Source organism: Scyliorhinus torazame, chromosome 17 (genome assembly GCF_047496885.1).
Source record: "Scyliorhinus torazame isolate Kashiwa2021f chromosome 17, sScyTor2.1, whole genome shotgun sequence".
Taxonomy (NCBI): domain Eukaryota; kingdom Metazoa; phylum Chordata; class Chondrichthyes; order Carcharhiniformes; family Scyliorhinidae; genus Scyliorhinus; species Scyliorhinus torazame.
Window position 1 is genome coordinate 95,679,558 of NC_092723.1, and position 17,616 is coordinate 95,697,173.

Here is a 17,616-nt window from a genome sequence, read left to right on the forward strand (position 1 = left end):
CAAGGAAAAAGATGGAAAATTATAGGCCAATTAGCCGAACCTCGGTTGTTGGCAAGATTCTAGAATCCATTGTTAAGGATGAGATTTCTAAATTCTTGGAAGTGCAGTGTCGGATTCGGACAAGTCAGCATGGATTTAGTAAGGGGAGGTCATGCCTGACAAACCTGTTAGAGTTCTTTGAAGAGATAACAAATAGGTTAGACCAAGGAGAGCCAATGGATGTTATCTATCTAGACTTCCAAAAGGCCTTTGATAAGGTGCCTCACGATAGACTGCTGAGTAAAATAAGGGTCCATTGTATTTGAGGCAAGGTACTAACATGGACTGACGATTGGCTGTCAGGCAGAAGGCAGAGAGTTTGGATAAAAGGTTCTTTTTCGGAATTGGAACCGGTGTCGAGTGGTGTCCCGCAGGGTTCAGTGTTGGGGCCACAGCTGTTCTCTTTATATATTAACGATCTAGATGACGGGACTCAGGGCATTCTGGCTAAGTTTGCCGATGATACAAAGATAGGTGGAGGGGCAGGTAGTATGGAGGAGGTGGGGAGGCTGCAGAAAGATTTAGACAGTTAAGGAGAGTGGTCCGAGAAATGGTTGATGAAATTCAACGTGGGCAAGTCCGAGGTCTTGCACTTTGGAAAAAAGAATAGAGGCATGGACTATTTTCTAAACGGTGACAAAATTCATAATGCTGAAGTGCAAAGGGACTTGGGAGTCCTAGTCCAGGATTCTCTAAAGGTAAACTTGCAGGTTGAGTCCGTAATTAAGAAAGCAAATGCAATGTTGTCATTCATCTCAAGAGGCTTGGAATATAAAAGCAGGGATGTACTTCTGAAGCTTTATAAAGCATTAGTTAGGCCCCATTTAGAATACTGTGAGCAATTTTGGGCCCCACACCTCAGGAAGGACATACTGAAGAAATTTCTTCAGCCAGAGAGTGGTGGGTCTGTGGAATTCATTGGCACAGAGGGCGGTGGAGGCCGGGACGTTGAGTGTCTTTAAGACAGAAGTTGATAAATTCTTGAATTCTCGAGGAATTAAGGGCTAAGGAGAGAGAGCGGGTAAATGGAGTTGAAATCAGCCATGATTGAATGGTGGAGTGGACTCGATGGGCCGAATGGCCTTACTTCCGCTCCTATGTCTTATGGCAATACCGATGCAAAGTACTCATTAAGAATCTCACCCATTTCCTCTGACTCCGCGCACAAATTCCCTCTTTTGTCTTTGAGTGGGCCAATCCTTTCTCCAGTTACCCTCTTGCTCCTTATATACGAATAAAAGGCTTTGGGGTTTTCCTTAACCCTGTTAGCCAAAGATATTTGACTAAAAGATGACCCCTTTTAGCCCTCTTTATTGCGTGTTTGAGATTTGTCCTTCTTTCCCGATATTCCTCCAAAGCTTCATCAGTTTGAAGTCGCCTAGATCTTATGTATGCTTCCTTTTTCATCTTAGCTAGTCTCACAATTCCACCCGTCATCCATGGTTCCCTAATCTTGCCATTTCTATCCCTCATTTTCACAGGGACATGTCTTTCCTGCACTCTAACCAACCTTTCCTTAAAAGACTCCCACATTTCAAATGTGGATTTACCCTTAAACAGCTGCTCCCAATCCACATTCCGTAGCTCCTGCCGAATTTTGTTATACTTGGCCTTTCCCCAATTTAGCACTCTTCCTTTCGGACCTATCGCGTCTTTGTCCATGAGTATTCTAAAACTTACAGAATTGTCATCGCTATTCCCAAAGTAATCACCGACTGAAACTTCAATCGCCTGGCCGGGATCATTCCCCAACACCAGGTCCAGTATGGCCCCTTCCCAAGTTGGACTATTTACATACTGCTCTAAAAAAACTCTCCTGGATGCACCTTCCAAATTCTGCTCCATCTACACCTCCAACACTACATGAGTCCCATTCAATGCTGGGGAAGTTAAAATCTCCCATCACGACCACCCTATTGCTCCTACATTTTTCTATAATCTGTCTACATATTTGTACCTCTACTTCACGCTCGCTTTTGGGAGGCCTGTAGTAAAGTCTCAACAATGTTACTGCACCCTTCCTATTTCTTAGCTCTACCCATATTGCCTCAGTGCTCGAATCCTCCATCGTGCCCTCCTTCATCACAGCTGTGATATCATCTCTGACCAGTAATGCATCTCCTCCACCTCTTTTACCTCCTTCTCTATCCCACCTGAAGCATCTATACCCTGGTATATTTAATTGCCAGTCTTGCCCTTCCCTCAACCAAGTCTCAGTAATACCAATAACGTCATATTCCCAGGTACTAATCCAAGCCCAAAGTTCATCTGCCTTACCTGCTACACTTCACGCATTGAAACAAATGCACCTCAGACCACCTGTCCCTTTGCGTTCATCGTCTCTTCCCTGTCTACTCTTCCTCTTAGTCACATTGAGTTTATTATCTAGTACCTTACTGGCTTTAGTTGCTGCCTCTTTACTGACCTCTAACTTCCTAATCTCATTCCCATCCTCCTGCCACATTAATTTAAAACCTCCCCAACAGTGTTAGCAAAAGCACCCCCTGGGACATTGGTTCCAGTCCTGCCCAGGTGTAGACCACCCAATTTGTAATGGTCCCACTGTCCCCAGAACCGGTTCCAATGTCCCAAAAATGTGAACCCCTCCCTCCTGCACCATCTCTCAAGCCACGTATTCATTCTGACTATTCTTGAATTTCTACTCTGACTGTCTCGTGGCACTGGTAGCAATCCTGAGATTACTACCTTTGAGGTCCTACTTTTTAACTTATCTCCTAACTCCCTAAATTCTGATTGTAGGACTTCATCCCGTTTTGTACCTATATCATTGGTGCCTATATGCACCACGACAACTAGCTGTTCACCCTCCCCCTTCAGTATGTCCTGCAGACGATCTGAGACATCCCTGACCCGTGCACCCGGGAGGCAACATACCATTCGGGAGTCTCGTTTTCGACCACAGAAATGCCTGTCTGCTCCCCTTACAATTGAATCCCCTATGACTATAGCCATGCCAGTCTTTTTCCCGCCCTTCTGTGCATCAGAGCCAGCCACGGTGCCATGAGCCAGGCTACTACTGCCTTCCCCTGGTGAGTCATCTCATCCAACCGTATCCAAAACGGTATACCTGTTTTCGTGGGAGATGACCGCAAGGGACACCTGCACTGCCTTCCTGCTCTTTCTCTGCCTTTTGGTCACCCATTCCCTGTCTCCCTTACCAATCCTAATCTGCGGTGTGACCAACTCACTGAACGCGCTATCCACGACCTCCTCAGCATCGCGGATGCTCCAAAGTGAGTCCATCCGCAGCTCCAGAGCCATCATGCGGTCCAACAGGAGCTGAAGCCAGACACACTTCCCGCACATGAAGGAGTCAGGGGCATCGGCCACGTTCCTGAACTCCCACATGAGCACGAGGAGCATAACACCGGTTCTCTATGAGATCCCCACTCATTCTTCTGAACTCCAGTGAGAACAATCCTAACCTAGTCAATCTCTCCTCATATGACAGTTCTGCCATCCCTGGAATCAGTCTGGTAAACCTTCGCTGCACTCCCTCGAGAACAAGAACATCCTTCCTCAGAAAAGGAGACCAAAACTGCACACAATATTCTAGCTGTGGCCTCACCAAGGCCCTGTATAATTGCAGCAACACATCCCTGCTTCTGTACTCGAAACCTCTCACAATGAAGACCAACATACTATTAAGCTTCTTTACCACCTGCTGCACCTGCATGCTTACCTTCAACTGGTGCACAAGGATACCCAGGTCCCGCTGCACACTCCACTCTCCCAATTTACAACGATTCGGGTAGTAATCTGCCTTCCTGTTTTTGCTTCCAAAGTGAATAACCTCACACTTATCCAAATTACACTGCATCTGCCATTGGTTTGCCCACTCGCCCAACCTATCCAGATCATGCTGCAGGATCCCTGAATCCTCGTCACCGTTCACCCTCCTACCCAACTTGGTATCATCTGCAAACTCCATGTGCCATTTCTGTGCCCCAAATTTCCAATCTATCTATATCTTTTTGTATCCTCTGACAATCCTCAACAGTATCAGCAACTCTGCCAATCTTTGTGTCATCCGCAAACTTACTAATCAGAGCACCCACGTTTTCCTCGATCATTTATGTGCACTACAAACCACAGAGGTCCCAGCACCGATCCCTGCGGAACGCCGCTAGATACAGATCCCCTTTCAGAAAAACACCCTTCCACCACTACCCTCTTGTCTTCTATAACCAAGCCAGTTCTGTATCCATCTAGCCAGCCCACCTCAAATCCCATGTGATTTTAGTTATTGTGCCAGTCTGCCATGTGGGACCTTGTCAAACACATGACTAAAGTCTATATTAACTACATCCACAGCCCTTCCCTCATATATTTTCTTTTGTCACTTCTTCAAAAAACTCAGTCAAGTTGGTGAGACATGACCTTCCCCGTACAAAATCACGCTGCCTGTCACTAACTAGTCCATTTTCTTCCAAATGTGCATACATCCTGCCCTTCAGTATCTTTTCCAAAAGCTTCCCCACCACTGATGTCGGGCTCACTGGCCTATGATTTGCTGGATTGTCCCTGCTTCCTTTCTTAAACTAGGCAATAACATTGGCTGTTCTCCAGTCCTCTGAAACCTCGCCTGTGGTCAAAGAGGATGTGAACATATCTGTTAAGGCAATTTCTCCCTTTGTTTCCCACAGTAACCTGGGAAAGAACCCATTCCGCCCCAGTGCAATTTAGGATATTCAACGCTCTCTCCTTTGATATATTGACGTTCTCAAGAGAGTTCATACACCTATCAAAGAACAAAGAACAAAGAAATGTACAGCACAGGAACAGGCCCTTCGGCCCTCCAAGCCCGTGCCGACCATACTGCCCGACTAAACTACAATCTTCTACACTTCCTGGGTCCGTATCCTTCTATTCCCATCCTATTCATATATTTGTCAAGATGCCCCTTAAATGTCCCTATCGTCCCTGCTTCCACTACCTCCTCCGGTAGTGAGTTCCAGACACCCACTACCCTCTGCGTAAAAAACTTGCCTCGTACATCTACTCTAAACTTTGCCCCTCTCACCTTAAACCTATGCCCCCTAGTAATTGACCCCTCTACCCTGGGGAAAAGCCTCTGACTATCCACTCTGTCTATGCCCCTCATAATTTTGTATACCTCTATCAGGTCGCCCCTCAACCTCCTTCGTTCCAGTGAGAACAAACCGAGTTTATTCAATCGCTCCTCATAGCTTATGCCCTCCATACCAGGCAACATTCTGGTAAATCTCTTCTGCACCCTCTCTAAAGCCTCCACATCCTTCTGGTAGTGTGGCGACCAGAATTGAACACTATACTCCAAGTGTGGCCTAACTAAGGTTCTATACAGCTGCAACATGACTTGCCAATTCTTATACTCAATGCCCCGGCCAATGAAGGCAAGCATGCCGTATGCCTTCTTGACTACCTTCTCCACCTGTGTAGCCCCTTTCAGTGATCTGTGGACCTGTACTCCTAGATCTCTTTGACTTTCAATACTCTTGAGGGTTCTACCATTCACTGTATATTCCCTACCTGCATTAGCCCTTCCAAAATGCATTACCTCACATTTGTCCAGGTTAAACTCCATCTGCCATCTCTCCGCCCAAGTCTCCAGACAATCTAAATCCTGCTGTATCCTCAGACAGTCCTCATCGCTATCCGCAATTCCACCAACCTTTGTGTCGTCTGCAAACTTACTAATCAGACCAGTTACATTTTCCTCCAAATCATTTATATATACTACAAAGAGCAAAGGTCCCAGCACTGATCCCTGTGGAACACCACTGGTCACAGCCCTCCAATTAGAAAAGCATCCCTCCATTGCTACCCTCTGCCTTCTATGGCCTAGCCAGTTCTGTATCCACCTTGCCAGTTCACCCCTGATCCCGTGTGACTTCACCTTTTGTACTAGTCTACCATGAGGGACCTTGTCAAAGGCCTTACTGAAGTCCATATAGACAACATCTACTGCCCTACCTGCATCAATCATCTTAGTGACCTCCTCGAAAAACTCTATCAAGTTAGTGAGACACGACCTCCCCTTCACAAAACCGTGCTGCCTCTCACTAATACGTCCATTTGCTTCCAAATGGGAGTAGATCCTGTCTCGAAGAATTCTCTCCAGTAATTTCCCTACCACTGAAGTAAGGCTCACCGGCCTGTAGTTCCCGGGATTATCCCTGCCACCCTTCTTAAACAGAGGAACAACATTGGCTATTCTCCAGTCCTCTGGGACATCCCCTGAAGACAGCGAGGATCCAAAGATTTCTGTCAAGGCCTCAGCAATTTCCTCTCCAGCCTCCTTCAGTATTCTGGGGTAGATCCCATCCGGCCCTGGGGACTTATCTACCTTAATATTTTTTAAGACACCCAACACCTCGTCTTTTTGGATCACAATGTGACCCAGGCTATCTACACCCCCTTCTCCAGACTCAACATCTACCAATTCCTTCTCTTTGGTGAATACTGATGCAAAGTATTCATTTAGTACCTCGCCCATTTCCTCTGGCTCCACACATAGATTCCCTTGCCTATCCTTCAGTGGGCCAACCCTTTCCCTGGCTACCCTCTTGCTTTTTATGTAAGTGTAAAAAGCCTTGGGATTTTCCTTAACCCTATTTGCCAATGACTTTTCATGACCCCTTCTAGCCCTCCTGACTCCCTGCTTAAGTTCCTTCCTACTTTCCTTATATGCCACACAGGCTTCGTCTGTTCCCAGCCTTTTAGCCCTGACAAATGCCTCCTTTTTCTTTTTGACGAGGCCTACAATATCATTTGTCATCCAAGGTTCCCGAAAATTGCCGTATTTGTCTTTCTTCCTCACAGGAACATGCCTGTCCTGTATTCCTATCAACTGACACTTGAAAGCCTCCCACATGTCAGATGTTGATTTGCCCTCAAACATCCGCCCCCAATCTATGCTCTTCAGTTCCCGCCTAATATTGTTATAATTAGCCTATCCCTGACCTCAACATCCTTCACGTCCTTCTCCCTGGTGAATACCGATGCAAAGTACTTATTAAGGATTCCTGTGGTTCCACGCAGAACTTCCCTCCATTGTCCTTAAGTGGGCCTACTCTTTCCCCCGCTACCCACTTGCTCCTAATATATGCATAAAAAGCCTTGGGATTCTCCTTGTCGAAGTTTGCTAAAATCATTTTGTGTCCCCTTTTAGCCCTTGTAATTCCAAGTTTAAGTTCCTTCCTACTTTCACTGTACACCTCAAGGGCTTTGTTAGTTTGTAGATGCTTAGACCTATCATATCTTTCCTTTTTCCTTTTGACTAAGCTTACAATTTCCCTTGTCATCTATGGTTCCCGAATTCTGCCATTTCTATCCTTCATTCTTGCAGGGGACATGCCTGTCCTACACTTCAATCAATTGGCTTTCAGAAGCCTCCAACATGTCAGATGTGGATTTGCCCTCAAATAGTCGCTCCCAATCCACATTCACCAATACAAAGTCTATTATGGCCTCCTCCCTGGTTGGATTGTCAACATACTGTATTAAAAAGCCCTCCTGGACATATCTAACAAATTGCTCTCCATCCGAGCCCCTGGCTGTAAGGGATTCCCAGTCAATATGGGGGAAGTTAAAATCATCCATCATAACTACCCTGCTTTTTTCACACCTTTTCGGTATCTGACTACACAACTGCTTCTCTGTTTCCTGTGGGCTGTTGGGAGGTCGATAATACACTCCCAACGTTATGCTTTCATGCTTCTTATTCCTGAGCTCCACCCATAATGCCTCACTACAAGATTCCCCCCAATGTGTCCTCCCTCAACACACCTGTGATCTGTTCCCTAATCAACAATGCAACTCCCCAACTCTTGTGTTTCCTTTTCTGTCCCGTCTAAAACAATGATATCCTGGAACATAAAGCTGCCAGTTTTGTCACTCCTTAACCATGTCTCCGTAATTGCAATTACGTCATAGTTCCATGCCATAATCCAGGCTTTCAGTTCATCTGTTTTACCTGCTCCTTGACACCAGTTCTTCGGCTACCCACTCAAGGTGACTGAGTGATTTCTCCCAGAATCCTCTACTACTGCCATGCTGGATGGTGACCTTCCTCCTGTTTACCACTGGAGGGGTTCTTCGGCCACCCACAGTACAGCTGAGGTTACTGAGTTGACTTCTCCCAGAATCCTCTTCTGTCACCTCTGACCCAGGCTTAATGAGAGAAAGAGTTGGCTGGATCTTTTCACGCAGAGCGAGTTTCTAGAGAGACTTCAGCTGGTGTCCTTCACCTCCACTGCCAGAATTCAAACTGAAAGGCGAAATGGAACCTGGTCTCACTGAGGAACAATCACTTCCTCGATCAGGACCCAGCTTTTGGGGTCAGTTCATTGGCTACCAGCCAAAGCAGTCAGTCCGGGTCATCATTGATCACAGACCAAAATGGCACATTATTCTGGAACTTCCTGTTCGAATTCTAGTCATTAACCATCCATGGACAAAAATTGCAATAGCGAATAATAACAAATTAAAAGAAGAAAAAGGGAACAGACGAGGGTTAAACAGGAGGATCCTTACACCAAATAAACCACATCCACTGGTCCCCCCACATCAATTCTGCTAGTTACGCCCTCGGAAGAATTCTAGCAGATTTGTCGAGCATGATTTCTTCTTCATGAATCCATGCTGACTCTGTTTGATCCTGCCACTGTTTTCCAAGTGCTCTGTTATAAAATCTTTCATAATGGATTGTAAAACTTTCCCCATTACTGACATCAGGCTGACTGGTCTATAAAACCCTGTTTTCTCTCTACCTCCCTTTTTAATGTGGGGTTACATTAGCTTTCCTCCAAGATTCAAGAGGACTGACAGCAGATGCCTTTTCATACATGACTTGACCATATTGTGCATAAATTAGAATATTCTATTTAAGACTATTGAATGGTATGCTTTTGATTTATGCTTCAGAGATGTCAGTTATCCGTGTAGTGGCGATTTGTCCAAGGGCAGGTCCTCTGTTTATTTCTCCATGTCTCGTGATCCTGCACTTTCCTAATCAAGAGCTCATAGTTTCTCATTTTAAATGTAATTGAGCAATATTGCCCTTAGTGTTGGGTGGTGTTACATGGTTATGGGGATAGGGTGGAGGTGTTGACCTTGGGTAGGGTGCTCTATCCAAGAGCCAGTGCAGACTCGATGGGCCGAATGGCCTCCTTCTACACTGTAAATTCTATGATAATCTATGAATATGACTAGGGTCATGTGTGGTTTCCCATCGCCTTCTTCACTTAGGCTTAAAGGAAACACAAGACTTCTTCCTGAGAGAGGGACAGGACTGACAGCTCAATATTCCAGGATACAGAATCTTCAGGCACGATAGAGAAGGTGGTAAAAGAGGACGCAATTTTGAGCAGGGTTTAGAGGGAATCTTAATAGGGTATTTCAACTTCCCCAATATTAATTGGGGAAGCCAAAGTGTTTAGAGGGAATGTTATTCAGTGCTGGGGCCCTTGCTATTTGTGGTTTATACAAATGATTTAGATATCAATGTAGGAGGGTTGATCAGTAAAATACGAAAATTGGTGGGGTGGAGGAGGCGAGCCTTCGATTACAGGAGGATATGGACAGGTTTGTCAGATGGGCTGATCAGTGGCAAATGGAATTCAGTCTGGATAAGTGTGAGGTGATGCACTTGGACAAACAAGGCAGGGGAATACATGATAGATGACGGGACCCTGGGAGGCACCAAAGATCAGAGAGTTCTTGTGCATGTACACCAGTCCCTTAAGGTAGCAGACCAGGTGGATACAATAAAAAGAAGAACCAGGCAACGTGCCTCAATGACTACCGACCAGTGGCCCTGACTTCAGTCGTAATGAAGTGCTTCGAGAGGTTGATCATGAAGCGCATCACCTCCATACTCCCAGAACGCCTTGATCCACTGCAATTCGCATACCGCTGCAACCGGTCCACATCAGACACCATTTCCCTGGCCCTACACTCATCCCTAGAGCATCTCGAAAACAAGGACTCCTACATTAGACTCCTATTTATTGACTACAGCTCCGCCTTCAACACCATAATCCCAGCCAAGCTCATATCAAAGCTCCAAAACCTAGGACTTGGCTCCCCACTCTGCAACTGGATCCTCGATTTTCTGACCAACAGACCACAATCAGTAAGAATGAACAACAACACCTCCTCCACAATAGTCCTCAACATCGGCGCCCCGCAAGGCTGAGTACTTAGCCCCCTACTCTACTCCCTGTACACACACGACTGCGTGGCAAAACTTGGTTCCAACTCCATCTACAGGTTTTCTGACGATACGACCATAGTGGGCCGGATCTCGAATAACGATGAGTCCGAATACAGGAGGGAGATAGAGAACCTAGTGGAGTGGTGTAGCGACAACAATCTCTCCCTCAATGCCAGCAAAACTAAAGAGCTGGTCATTGACTTCAGGAAGCAAATTACTGTACACACCCCTGTCAGCATCAACGGGGCCGAGGTGGAGATGGTTAGCAGTTTCAAATTCCTAGGGGTGCACATCTCCAAAAATCTGTCCTGGTCCACCAACGTCGACGCTACCACCAAGTAAGCACAACAGTGCCTTTACTTCCTCAGGAAAGTAAGGAAATTTGGCATGTCCACATTGACTCTTACCAACTTTTACAGATGCACCATAGAAAGCATCCTATCAGGCTGCATCACAGCCTGGTATGGCAACTGCTCGGCCCAGGACCGCAAGAAACTTCAGAGAGTCGTGAACGCCACCCAGTCCATCACACGAACCTGCCTCCCAACCATTGATTCCATCTACACCTCCCGCTGCCTGGGGAAAGCGGGCAGTATAATCAAAGATCCCTCCCACCCAGCTTACTCACTCTTCCAACTTCTTCCATCGGGCAGGAGATACAGAAGTCTGAGAACACGCACGAACAGACTCAAAAACAGCTCCTTCCCCACTGTCACCAGACTCCTAAATGACCCTCTTATGGACTGATTTCATTAACACTACACCCTGTATGCTTCATCCGATGCCAGTGCTTTTGTAGTTACATTGTATATGTTGTGTTGCCCTATTACGTATTTTCTTTTATTCCCTTTTCTTCTCATGTACTTAATGATCTGTTGAGCTGCTCGCAGAAAAATACTTTTCACTGTACCTCGGTACACGTGACAATAAACAAATCCAATCCAATCCAATCCAAATAAGAAGGCATATGGTATCCTTGCCTTTGTTAGCCAAGGCATAGAGTTTAAGACCAGGGAGGTTATGCTGGAACTGTATAGAACGTTGGTTAGGCCACACCTAGAGTATTGTGTGCAGTTCTAGAATCCACATTACAGGATGGATGTGATAGTCCTGGAAAAGATCAGAGGAGATTTACCAGAATGTTGCCTGGGCTGGAGAGTGTCAGTTATAAAGAGAGATTGGATGGACTTGGATTGTTTTCCTTGGAGCAAATGAGACTGAGGGGGGACATGGTTGAGATATATAAAGTTATGAGGGGCATAGATAGAGTAGACAGAAACTTTTCCCCTTGGTGGAGGGGTCAATATCCAGGGGGCATAGATTTAAGGTAAGGGGCAGGAGGTTGAGGGGATGTGAGGAAAAACATTTTTACCCAGAGGGTGATGGAAGGTTGGAATTTGCTGCCTGTGGCAGAAACCCTCATGACATTTAAGACATATTTAGATGTGCACTTACGATGCCAAGACATACAAGGCTATGGGCCAAGTGCTGGAAAATGGGATTAGAATAATTAGGTGGTTGTTTTTCATCAGCGCAGATGTGATTGCGCCGTAGGGCCTTTTCTATGCTGCATGATTCTATGACTCTATGAAGGATCCTTCTTTTGTGAGTAGCCATTGTAGCCTTGCGGTTCTGATTCTTCCATAATATCAATCAAACATTTGCTGCTGCTACCATTGACCATAGAATCATAGAATTTACAGTGCAGAAGGAGGCCATTCGGCCCATCAAGTCTGGAAAGGGCACCCTATCCAAGCCCACACATCCACCCTATCCCAATAACCCCACCCAACCTTTTTGTCACTAAGGGTAGTTTAGCCATGGCTCATAGCCCTGAGCATGGAGCCCTTACCTAGGCCTGGGATAACTCGGAAGAGCAGGCAAATGAACCTGCTACCGTAGTTTGCTGTCTATTAATAGCAAAATATAACATTGTTTTAAAATGCCTTCATAATATCTAGAACAGGCAAACAAATTTATGATATGGCATAACTGTTGAAAGTCTACATTTAATTTGTCACAATGATTTGCTGAGCCCTTCACTATCCAAAGAAGGAGATATTAAAGAGGGATTAAAAGCTTGGTCCAAGAAGCAGTATAATTAAGGGTGTTAAAAGGATGGGAGAGCTGGAGAATGTCATTGTTGTTTTTTATTTGTTTAAATACTGATCTGTCAAGTGAATAATTGAATCATTGAAGTAAGATGTTCATTTTTCTCATATTCTTTTTCCAGCAGTTTACGGTTGAAACAATTGCCTGTTGGCATTCTGTACGTTTCATAATGTCTGTGCTTTTGGATTAATTATATATATTTTTATTTCTTATTTTGTATCTCCTTCAGCAATCATTGAGGAAAACTTACCTCTGGAGATATTAAGATCTAACTTTTCCTCTTTCATAGACCACAAAAGACCGTCACATGTGGACATGCCCTTTTCACCCACCAATCCAATTATATTTTGTTGTGCGTAGTCCAAACAAGTCACGTGACATTGGTATTTCTAAGATCAAGATTTGGAATTATAACAGAAGCCTCAATGTAAGTTGCTGATGTGTTTCTCCCCTGTTTTATGTCGGTTGTAATAAGATGTATTCTGGAAGGTAGACCTTCATTTCACACAAGATTTACCATTTTAAAAAAATATATGGGGGTTTTTAAACATAAATGATGTTTAAAATCAGATGTGGGGAAGGGGGCACAAATCCTGTAATTTTTTTAAATATAATCGCGCTATAGATAAATGGAGTAATGAGAATTTTGGTGCTTGTTTTGCTTACGATGGAATAGATAATAGCATACCTCACAAAGCATCGAAGCTCAGCCTGTGGACAGGGTACATAAACAAGTAGAATGTAGATCACCAGGAGATTAATGCAGTGGATTATTAAGCTTTAGCCTTATTTTACTTGTGCACAACCAATAACAATAATAGCCTAAGTTGTTGCTTATTCTTATTTGAACTACTGATATGTGCAACAAAAGATGGAAAGATTGTTGGTGTCGTTTTGTGCTATATTAAGACACATGCTAAAAGGTATTCAAACATATTCAATTAAATTTAAAAATTACAGTATGTATTTAGATTAGAGCAAAATTTAACCCGAACAGGGTTTTTAAGGCTGTAACTCTCTTTTGATACAAATTGGCATATTTAGGTTTCTGTTATTAACATTAATCAAAGAAGAATTGTACTTTTCATTATTAATGCTTTTTAACCTAATTATTTTCTGCAGTTTCAAGAAGTTATCGGCTTAATAATTAACTTTTTTCTAATTAGCTATAAATTGTAAATCTATAGATTAAAAATACTGCTTGTGGAAGTAATTGAGAAAATATTAAATCCTCAAATTAAATTATTTTAGTTCATATATTGTTGCCACCACTGCAATCAGTTTGAATTATGATTTAGAATCAATCAAATTTGAGACTTCCAAACTTTGTATAACCTGGGTTGCTCTTCTCGGCATTTATGTAAACGCTTACAAAACGGAAAATACTGTGCGCCTTCAGTGTAGTGAGTTTGTGATCTTAATGGGAGTCAGGCAGAGTACAGACAATCATAGCCAGAGGACTAAAAGCAGGTCAACCAACCTGTTCTTTCTAAATTTAAATAAAATCAAATTCTCAACCATAATGTGAATTCTCAATTCCTACATTGAGAACTTCAGTATCTTTTAGGTTTGTAGCTGATTTTAGAAAATGTGAATAGAGAAACTACATAAAATGCGGCTGCTCTTAACGAGAATATTATAGCCACTGATGTGATGCGCCATGCGATTAACATTGGACAATATGATGGTGTTTAAATTTATGAAGGAAAAGAGCAACTGGATAGAAGCAGGTGGTTTCCAGTCAAGAATGAGGGACCGTAGATACAAGATTAAATGTTAGAGATTTAGAACAGATTGTGATTTTATTTCTACAATTCTGATGATGTGGGGTTAATTTCCAGGGTTAGTGTTTGTGGCTCAAACTGTGTCAAAAGTCAAAGTTGGTTTGGACAGGTGTAGAGGAAAAGGAGATATAGAATAGGTGAGGTGAATGTGATTAGAACTATTTTCTTGAGTGGATGATGAGCACAAAAAGAAACTCGAGTCAAATGGCCTATTTTCTATTTGTAATATCTATTTGGGGCCGGTTTAGTTCAGTTGGCTGGACAGCTGGTTCATGATGCAGAGCGAGGCCAGCAGCATGGGTTCAGTTCCCATACTGGATGAGGTTATCCTTCTCAACCTTTCCTCTCGCTGGAGGTGTAGTGGTCCTCAGGTTAAATCACCACCAGTCAGCTCTCCCCCCTCAAAGGGGAAAGCAGCCTATGGTCATCTGAGACTATGACAACCTTACTAATCTATTCACCTCTGTAAGTAACAAGTTACAGTAGAACTCATGGTACATTCATATATTTTCATTTATAATATGGCAAAAATTGCTTTCAGTCTCTCAATTCTTTCTTTAGGAGCTCGATGTTGGGGCAAGGGATGTAAGGATTTATGTGGATAGTGATCTTGTATATGAAGAAGAGCTTGAGAAAGGCTGTGGAAACCAAGTGTTTGATTACAGTACAACCATTGACCTGGGACCCGGCAAAAGAGAAGCAACATTTGATATTTCCAGTGGGAGTGACATGGAAGAGCAGAGTGAAGAAATTCAGAACCCAAAAAGAGGTCCCAGCATTGAGCCTCCAGAACAAGCCTCTTCCTCATTCTTTCTAAATTCCGATTTGGAAAATAAGAGATACACATTTGGGACTTCCAGTAGGAGTGATACAGAAGAACAAGCTAATGAAATCAAGGGCTCAAAAAGAAACCTTGGCATTGAGGCCTCGCAGCAAGACGGTCTCTCATTCCTTTTGAATTCAAATTTAGAGAATATGAAAAGTGCATTAATTTATTCAATTGACTCCACAAAGAATAGAGTTTTGACCTTGGAGGAAGACTTAATGTTAACAGCCCCGGCTTCACTTGAGGAGTCACTCATGCGGATAAATGTTTCAGAAACCGTTAAGGAGGGTGAAAAGATTGATTCTGATGACGAACTAGCTATGAAAGACCAACTGGAAAAATTAACAGAAAAGAAAATAACCAAAATATCATCAACTTCAAAATTACCGTTGTGGTTAAAATCACCAGAAAAAGAAAAATCCAGGCAAACTAAATGGAAGAAGCCTCCGTGGCTCCATGGTGAGACACTCGTATTAAAAATTGACAATTCAACTAACACTAATGAGGGCAATTGTAATTGGCCTGATATATCTGATCCTAGCAGAAGTCACAAAACTACCATTGATACAACTGACAAGCTCTTAAATTGCAGCAGGGAAAAAGGCAAAATGCTTACTGACAAAGAATATTTTGACTTCCTGAACAACTTCAAAGAAAGTGACTGTTATGTGCCTTCATCACTGGAAGAAGAGAGTGAAAGAACTGAATATCCTGTCAGTGGAAGGAGAAGCTCTGTGAAGAGCGCCAGAAATAAAGAACTGTTAAATATTACTGATACTGAAGGACAGCTTAAAATAGGTACAGTGAATTTATCATCTGTCATTCCAACATTTTAAGATTTTACCTGAAAGTAATTTTCATAGAATTTACACTACAGAAGGAGGCCATTCGATCCATCGAGTCTGCACCTGCCCTTGGAAAGAGCAACCTACTTAAGCCCATGCCTCCACCCTATCCCTGTAACCCAGTAGCCCCACCTAACCCTTAATATCCTTTATTATATTGCAGTTTAATGAGCTACAGTATAAAGTGGATTTGGACTATTTAATTTTTCAATTAGTCAACAGAATGAAACAAGGTTATTTGTATTTTGTTATCAGATTTATAGGCTTGTGAAATCTAGTTTTTTTTTAAGGCCTGCAACAGCACGCATATTTTGAATTTAGATGATATTTCATTGTGTAGTCTGCTGCATCACTTAAATGATGAGAAACTTAAAAGCCTTATAGACTGAAGCTCCAGTAATAAGACAGGATGACTATAGTTATTTTGTATACACTGGGTAGATTTTTCATTCTTCTGACACCGGGTTTTATTTTTTACACTTATCAGTGGTGCCATATATGTTTAGCTCAAAGCAGCATGGTTAACATTCTAAAGCTTTTATTTTGTGTTGAATAACCTGTTCAGTGAGTTTGCAGTGTATACATTATTCTCTCCTCCTGCTTCTACTCCCCAGTTCTATTCTGTTTCAGTTCCCCCATCTTTCCTTCTCCGTTTGCCTCATTCTGAATTTTCATAAATATGCAAATTATACCTTCAGACTGACGGTAGAAGGAATTGTCAATTTTGGTATTTTTTTGAATAATAGATTTTGAAATGACCAATTTGATAAATAAATGGAATGTAGTGGAAATAATATATGTCAAATTTCCGATGACATTCCACACGATGCCTCATGATGGACCGTATGGTGGCACAGTGCTTAGCACTGCTGCCTGAAAACACCAGGGACCTGGGTTTGATTCTGGCCCTGGGTGACTGTCCGTGTGGAGTTCGCACATTCTCCCCATGTCTGCGTGGGTTTCCTCCCACAGTCCAAAGATATGCAGGTTAGGTGGATTGGCCTTGACCAATGTACGAGGTTACAAAGATAGGGCAGGGGAGTGGGCCTAGGGAGAGTACTCTTTCAGAGGTTGGAGCAGACTCAATTGGCCGAATGGCCTCCTTCTGCACAGTAGGGATTCTTTTCTAACCTTGTTTGAAAAATTCAGGGTACTGGAGGAAATAAAGCAGCATGTTTAGAAAGTTGATTGATGGGAAGAGGGTTGGACGTGTTGTAGTCCAGTGGGCTCTCTGCATTAAAGGGTGATTTGGACCATTATGAGTATAAGCTTGAATTTTGTAAATTACAATGGTGGTTTGGAGAAGAACTGCTTTGGACTTGAGGAGAGAGGCTTATTAACAGAATGAGCAGACTAATCGTCAATGCAATTTAATATGGATAAGTATGAAGTAATAATTACAGAATAAATAAGCAATGAAAGTATATATTCCTCGGAAAGACATTGAAGGGCAGGGACGTGCAAAGAAATCTAGATGTTCACATGTATAATTCTCAAAGTATATGTCGGTAGATTTGTAAATTCCAATATGTAGCAGAGTAAAGAAACAAGTATGAATTGGTGTAAAGCCTTGGGTTAAGAGTATTATGTGTATTTTTCAGTGCCTCATTGGTATTAAAAGCATGGAAAAGAGAAATGGGAAGCAATAGTTATGAAGAGAGTTTGAGACACAAGCAGAGTAGTTGAAGGGGAAGTTAAGTAGAGGTTTAAAATGAATGTGGTGAGTAGAGAAAAACGCTGTGAATTTGGGGAGTCCGTCTCAATGGACTCTCAATTTTAAATTACACTCAC

At 43.1% G+C, this 17,616-nt stretch overlaps 1 protein-coding gene across 6 annotated transcripts in view; it reads left to right on the plus strand.

Moving 5' to 3' along the window:
• Positions 1 to 17,616, plus strand: part of katnip (katanin interacting protein) — a 333,986-nt gene that overhangs the window by 194,822 nt on the left and 121,548 nt on the right. For all 6 annotated transcript variants that reach the window (XM_072480763.1, XM_072480761.1, XM_072480758.1 and 3 more), the window contains 2 exons: positions 12,660 to 12,797; positions 14,716 to 15,778. In XM_072480763.1, coding sequence (XP_072336864.1) covers positions 12,660 to 12,797; positions 14,716 to 15,778 — 1,201 coding nt within the window. The remainder of the gene's footprint in view (positions 1 to 12,659; positions 12,798 to 14,715; positions 15,779 to 17,616) is intronic.